This window comes from Electrona antarctica (genome assembly GCF_951216825.1).
Source record: "Electrona antarctica genome assembly, chromosome: 18".
NCBI classification, from domain to species: domain Eukaryota; kingdom Metazoa; phylum Chordata; class Actinopteri; order Myctophiformes; family Myctophidae; genus Electrona; species Electrona antarctica.
Genome location: NC_136799.1, coordinates 11,437,673 through 11,445,083, shown reverse-complemented (window position 1 = coordinate 11,445,083; position 7,411 = coordinate 11,437,673). Strand labels below are relative to the sequence as shown.

At 46.3% G+C, this 7,411-nt stretch overlaps 1 protein-coding gene across 4 annotated transcripts in view; it reads left to right on the top strand.

Annotated features, from left to right (window-relative positions):
* The window catches only part of ralgapa2 (Ral GTPase activating protein catalytic subunit alpha 2), a 233,553-nt gene extending 228,571 nt beyond the window's left edge, over positions 1 to 4,982 (top strand). For 3 of the 4 annotated variants that reach the window (XM_079527212.1, XM_079527209.1, XM_079527208.1), the window contains one exon: positions 1,454 to 4,982. In XM_079527212.1, the coding sequence (XP_079383338.1) occupies positions 1,454 to 1,620 (167 nt within the window). In that variant the 3' untranslated portion in view covers positions 1,621 to 4,982. The remainder of the gene's footprint in view (positions 1 to 1,453) is intronic. The other variant, XM_079527211.1, reaches the window with a different exon arrangement.
* The last annotated feature ends 2,429 nt before the right edge of the window (positions 4,983 to 7,411 follow it).

The following is a 7,411-nucleotide window of genomic DNA, read 5'->3' as shown; positions in this document are numbered from 1 at the left end:
TCATAGCAGGCTTTTTTTAACCCTTTTTTCTTTTTACAGCATGTGGCTTTAACCACTTGAAACCTCGCATCCCGGTTTTGGGTATCGCAATTTTGGGCATGTCATTATTATAATTACTTGATTATATTCAAAAAAAAAAATTAGTACTAGCTCACAACATGTCGCGATGTGTCGTGTGCTCGTTAAGTCTGCCATTGTTTCCGTGGTTGGGTGGCTCCGTGGTTAAGTAGGTTGTTTGTGTTTGTTTTTTTTGTCACAAATCATACAAGCATCTGGAAAAAGATGCTTGTTGGAAAGACTGTCTCCGTTGACGGCCTTGAAATGACCGAGCATGTTGCACCACAACAAGGCATGAGATCCGCTTCCTTGCACAAAAAACACCTTTGATCACTCTCTCTCTCTCTCTCTCTCTCTCACTAAAAATGAATGCATTTATGATGGTGAACACTGCCGATGAGTCTGATCACAGTTCACACTGCCACACTTTTAATTCATCATAATCATTGGTGTGGGTGTTCACTTGGTTTTGCTTCCATGGATGGATGCTGGTTGTGTGAGTCACGTGCACAGCAATGCACCTTCCAATGTGACACGTTCTCCATATATCTGACCTCTCTCTCCCTGTCTCTCCCTCCCCACCCCTCTCTCCCCTTCCCTCTCTCTCTCTCTCACTATCCCTCTCTCTCTCTCTCCCTCTTTCTCTCTCTCTGTCCCTCTCTCTCCCTCCCTGTCCCTCTCTCTCCCTCCCTCTCTCTCTCTGTCCCTCTCTCTCTGTCCCTAACTCACTCTGTCTCTTTCTTTCTCTCTCTCTTTCTTTCTCTCTCTCTCACTATCTCTCTCTCTCTCTCTCTCTCTCTCTCTCTCTCTCTCTGTCCCTCACTCACACACTCTTTCTCTCTCTCCCTCCGCCTCTCTCAAACTCTATCGCTCTTTCTCTCTCTACCTTTGTTCTCCCTCCCTTTCTCTCGCACTCTATCCCTCCCCCCTCCTCTCTCTCTCTCCCCCCTCCTCTCCCCCCTCATCTCTCAATGTCCTCTCTCTCTCTCTCACCTCGCTCCTCTCCCCCCTCCTCTCTCTCTGTCCTGTCTCTCTCTCTCCCCCCTCCTCTCTCTCCCCCCTCCTCTCTCTCCCCCCTCTCCTCTCTCTCTCTCCCCCCCTCTCTCTCCTCTCTCTCTCCCCCCTCTCTCTCTCCTCTCTCTCTCTCTCCTCTCCCCCCCTCTCTCTCCACTCCCCCCTCTCCTCTCTCTCCCCCCCTCTCCTCTCTCTCTCTCCCCTCTCCCCCCCCCCCTCTCCTCTCTCTCTCCTCTCTCTCTCCCCCCCTCTCCCCTCTCCTCTCTCTCTCTCTCCCCCCTCCCCCCAACCTCTCCTCTCTCCCCCCACCCTCTCCTCTCTCTCTCTCCCCCTCTCCCCTCTCCTCCCCCCCTCTCCTCTCTCTCTCTCTCTCCTCTCCCAGGCTCCCTGAGTGGCAGCACCAGCACCGAGCAGTGTGCTGTATCTACGGCAGTGGTGCAGCCATCAGACATGGACCAGGTCTCTCCCACCATGCCTCGTGCCACAAAGAACCGTGTCTCCGGGAAGCTCCGCCGCTCCGCCAGCGCCATCAGCAAATCCTCCAACTGAACTCTTTCTCCATCACCTCCTCCTCATCCTATTCCTCCTCCCTCTGATTGGCTACTACGCCCCCTCGCGACTGCAGAGTTTTTAATGTGTGTGTGTGTGATATCGTTTGTCCGTCCGTCCGTTTGTCTGTCTGTTTGTGTCGTGTAGACACAACTGGAGCACATTGCAATTTTGTGTTTTTTTAATTTAAGTGGCATTTATCGATGACTCTGGAAACATTTCCATTTTATTTTTTAGTTTTCGCCCGTTCAGCTGCTTAACCACATGAACCCTATAGCGTCACATGTTGCGAGCTCTTAGATCGGCTATTGGTTTGGTTGCAAAGGGAAATACTAGCGGACCTAGTACGGAGCCCTGTGACGCACCCCGGTCAACTACATACTACGCATTAGGGTTGAAGTGGTTTTTAATTAAGGCGGACGTTGAATACTTTAAGCTATTTATGTTCCATTAAATGCAAGCTTGAGCTGAAGGATATCGGAGCGATGTAGGAACATTACAACGTGGCTGATGCGTCATGTGATGTGATGATGAAATGTTCCCTGTTGTACACAATAATGTCTTAAGAGAGCCCAAACGGTAGCGCACTCAGGCCTTGTTTATACTCTGTGGTACAAGACGTAGTCGCTCGTCTAGCACGGTGGTTCTCACCCCCCCCCCCCCCACACACACACACACACACACACACACCTCCCCCCAATAATAATAGGCTATTTGATCTGGCGGACCCCCCCCCACCACCACCACCCTGACAAGCACTTGGAATTGTAGGAGTTGAGGCGTTGCATTTAGTTTGATTTTGTTCCACAGATTAATAGCTAATCACAATTTTTATTTGACAATTTGCCCCCCCCCCCCCTCTCCTCACCCGACCCACAGGTTGAGAACCACCGGCCTAACGTAACGACGCGTGGTTAGCGACGACGTCGTCGTGCGACGGAGTATAAATTAAAGCTCAAAGCTACAATCCATAACTTCCATTTGAACGAATAAAACATTTTATTTGAACCAGTCTGCATGGTAGAGAGTGTTAATACAATAGAACTATAGTTAGTACATCTGCAGTGGCTGGAGGAGGAGCTCTCCCTATACTCTATTACTGGAACCTCAGTGTGGCCAACATCTCCCTTTGGTCAGCCGACTCAACCCTCCTCTCCTGGGTGAGCGCTAGATGTTTGGTTTCCCACTGAGCAATATATACCGGTAGTCGTCTATTAGACGTCCGTATACAATGGGTTATAATTGGTCTAAAAATGAAAGATTTGTAGCTAAGCTTAGCCGAGATGTTTATTAGCAGTTTTTTAAACGTCTTTATATAGAAACAATGTTGAACTGACGTTGTTTCAACGTCTAATCTAAGCCTAGACCGCTAAAAAAAGCTTTCATTTTAAGACCATTTTTAACCCATTCTTAGATGCCATTTGACGTATAGTAGTAGACGTCTATTAGACAAAAAAATGCTCAGTGGGTTCCTGCACGGGTTTGAATCCCCTGGCGTTACTACTGGTTGCAATTCTCTCTGACGGGACATGTATACGCACAAATTTAAGGATTGTAGCTTTACAGCAATGGGTGCTTCTGCATGCTGTCCTAGGCGTGACACAAAACTAAACAAAAACGATAAGCACTGAACCGACAGCTGTACATCTCACCACCAGGCTAAAACTGGGCTCGGTATTTAACCTTTTTGTACTCTGACCTCCTGCTGGGTTCGTCCTGCTCGCGAAGCCAACATCTCTACTCTGTGGCCCCTTTTCCACCAGGGTTGGACCGCTTCGGTTCTTTTGTCCCGCCTAATATTGAACCGGTTCAGAGTGTTTACTTTACACTGAAAATGAACTGGTTCAGAACCCTGAAAGTTGGTTTGGAACTGGAACCAAAAGATCCTGTGAAAGCAGCAATAAGGTTCCAAGAATCTGGAACGGAACCAGTTCTAGAACCGAAGTCCTTTTGGTGGAAAAGGTCTGTCTTATTTGTCAGTGATGTCAGTGGTTCTCAAGGCGGGGTCTTTATAGGAGGGCGTTCCAAGGGGGTTTCCCCCCCAGCTGAACCAACTGGACCTTGACATGTCTGCAACCCTTGAGAGTACAAATGGAACCAAATGGAGCCTTGAGCGGTGCATCTTTTGTTCCATCCGTACACTCTCGAGAGGTTCCGTGCATGGCCTAATAATCACGCAGACCAAAAACTATAGGGCGTCCATGAAATGAGAGCGTCTGAGAACCACTGATGTACTGAGGGTACAGGTAGATGTGTTTCTTGTGAGGTCTTGGTGCCGTTGTTCCGCTGGGGACATTCCCTCCTCCTCCAGCCCCAGTGGAGAGGAAGAAGTCTGGCGTCTACCTGGCTGTGCGTCGGCGGCGGTGCGGTGTCTCACTCACTCCGGCACGCAGCTACGTAGAAATCAAGTCCGACTCTCAAGAGGACGAGATCCCTCTTTTACGACCACGTTCAGACTGGCAGCCCAAATCCAGCCCAGATCTGATGTGTGGCCTATATATCCATCCAGATTGGAGTCGCCTTGTTTTTGAGTCTTGGAACAGCGGAGAAAACATGTGGAAAACTGTTTTTTGTTTTGGGGGGGGGAGTCAGATTCGAATCAGTTTCCATGGCCTTGTTGTTCAGACTGCATGGAAACAATACCATCTCCAATCTGGATTGAAAACCAGCTTTTGTGCTGCCGGTCTGAACCTGCTAATGAAATGGAGCGTGGAGGTGTGGACAGACATACAGTACGTACATAGTAGGAGGCTGCTTTTAATCTTGTTGAACCCAGAGTTGGACAATCAAAGTGATGTATTTTCCAGTCTGAGCTTAATCAAAATTAGCTTGTTTGATTGTTCTATTTTGTTGTTGTTGACTTATCTTATATTTTAATTTATTGTTTTCTTTTTTTTTTTTGGTTAGGTTTTGTTTTTCCTCTTTTTTTTTAAACGAATTCCGATGGATTCTTGTGACACTTTGATTCATGCTACTCTGCTGGAATGAGGAAACACTGCGCAACGTAATCGTTTTCTGATGTCGTTAACTTGGTCTCATATCCCGTAATCGAATAACCCCACCGCCCCGCCCTCGCCCGCCGCGGTCTCTTCCTCCGGCCATCGTTCAGTCGTCTCGGCGCTGCCGTGACGCTCCACGACCATCACATTCCAACGTCACACACACTGATGATGACACGTTTGCACTCGCTCGTCATTGATACGAAACTGTAGCGTTGAATGTTTCAGTCTTTATATTCTTGGATGTATACGTTGCTTTATGAAATAAGAAACACAGTAATTTTTTCGTAATGTACATACAGAGCCGTATTTGGTGATTGATTTATTTTGCTGTCATGTCGTATTAATGTATCCATCCATGTGCTGTTAGTGATTGATTTATTTTGCTGTCATGTCGTATTAATGTATCCATCCATGTGCTGTTAAGCTGAAAAGAAAAAAGAAAACACACAAAAATTACCGCCGGAGCCTCAGGTGACTCTTAAACTCCATGCACTGGTGTATGTGTGTGTGTGTGCGCGTGTGCGTGCGTGCGTGTGTGTGCGCGATGTGTGTGTGTGTGTGTGTAATGTTGCTCTCGCGCCCACTTCCTCCTCTTCATCCCTTAATCGGATTTCTTTGGTCTCTCGTCTTCATTTGGTGAGGCGGTGAACGGACGGCCCTCTTCCGCTGCCACATCTCTTCATTTAGCAACGACAACTGTTGTTCTTCCGTCCAGTGTGTGTGTGTGTGTGTGTGTGTGTGTGTGTGTGTGTGTAGTTACTATACTTCTCAGGGCCAAATATCCCCACAAGTGTTGTTAGAATTCGAAAAATATGACGTTCTGAGGATATTTTTCCTGACCCGTCAAACGAGAAGTGGTTGTTTTTGTGTTTAACAGGATTTGGGGGAGTTTTATACTTGCAGTTAGGAAAGGGTGAGGTTTATAACATGGCTTAGACATGTGGAGGTTAGGTTTAGGGTATCAGCGATGCAATTATACCCTGATTTATACTAGGCCGTGCGACACTGCCACACAACTAAGCATCAAGTCAGGTTGAAAATATCGTCTCTGTCGGGTGGAAACCTCATATGTCATAAGCTGTTACTTCAAATTCAAAAATGGCAAAAGTAGAAGATCGACAAGCTCGAATTTTGTGGATCTGCTACTTTTGATGCTTTTGTGTGAAGCTGTAGCATTAGGGGCATTCATTTACGGGGAATAAAAACTAAGTTTGAATATGGACATAAGCGGTTTCCACCCCGACATCGACGATATGTTGTCATAAGTATAGTAATACAGTGTGTGCATTCTCTGGTCTACGATTTCCCTCACCGTGTAGACATTTTTGTTCATAAACCTCTCTCTCTCTGTGAATGGAATCAAATGGAACATCAGCTCCTCTTTCCCATGACACGCCCCCCAAGGATGGTGTGTGTGTGTGCATGGCAGGTTAGGTTAGGTGGCATGCCAGAGCTGAAACTCTTCCTAGCAACAACAGAGCCAAGCTGGCGTCTCTCTCTCTACCTCTGTCTTCCCACTGTATGTGTATACTTGCCCATTTGGGTCGTCATGGTAGCCAGGTGTTACCCGCGCGCGCACACACACACACACACACATTGTGAGGGCTCCGCCCATGCTGAAACACTATCCCCATCTGTTGCACTATACTCCACTGTTTCCCAAACAGTGGGTCGGGACCCATATGTGGGTCGCGGACCAATTTTTTTAGTGTTGCGACTTGTGAGTAAATCCCCTCCTTAGTTATTTTTTTGTATTATTCATAAGATTACCAATAAATCATGAATTTCATAAGTTACAAACAAATTAAACCTTAAAGAATTCCATTTAAAGAAATACATTAGAGGGGGAAAACCTATTTTTAAGAAGTTGCAAACTGTAGTAGATCTACTATTTTCACTATAGTTTGGGTCCCGGAGAGACATATTCATAATTGATCTAATTAATCTTTTGTGTCTCGAGCTAAGAAGTTTGGAAAGCATTGCACTATACTCTGCCTTTCACCTTCTCCTCCCCGCCATTCTGTTCCGCTTACTCACAATAATGTCCGTCCGTTCACTTTCCACCACACATTAACGTCCATAATACACGGGATACGTTACCATATACCGTTGTTTGTTTTAGCAGTACGGAGAGAGTACTTTATCGCACAGTATGCGATCTTTGCCGTGTGTTATCGTACGGTATTATCTGTACGTTAATGTCATACCGTACCGAGCCGTATGAGGTTTGTATCCCGTGCGTTTTAAACGTATGCGGGACCGTGGGAGATGGCCGTGTCTGTTGTGTGTTCCTGACTGTGCATTGTTCTGAAGAATGTAAAGTCATATTGACCCTGAATCAGATCAATGCTTGTCGTTCAACTTTCCAAAAGCCACTTTTAAAAAAGAATCCTCCAACAATTAATTTAACAAGAGTCAAAAGACTTTAGATTGTACTATAGATGACGGTGTGTTTTTCTGTTTTTCTTTTTGTTTGTTTCTTAGATGAGGTCCACGTTTTTCTGTGGGAGTTTGAATCGTTGCCGTGTGGACAGAGAACATGTATGTCTTATAACCACTTGGAACCCAAACATTCACCCCCAAAACAGCAGATCTACAAGATCGCAATGGCGTCGTCGCATAGCGTTGCATTGTGAGCTTATAGATCTTAGATTGTTTTAGGCGAAGAGATTTGGTGTAGATGCGAGGGTGGGGGAAAGTATACACTTGTAACTCGGGTCCGTTTTACTATAAGATTAGAGGGTTTATAAAAACCACTTAAACCCCATTATGGTACAGCGGAGTCCCAC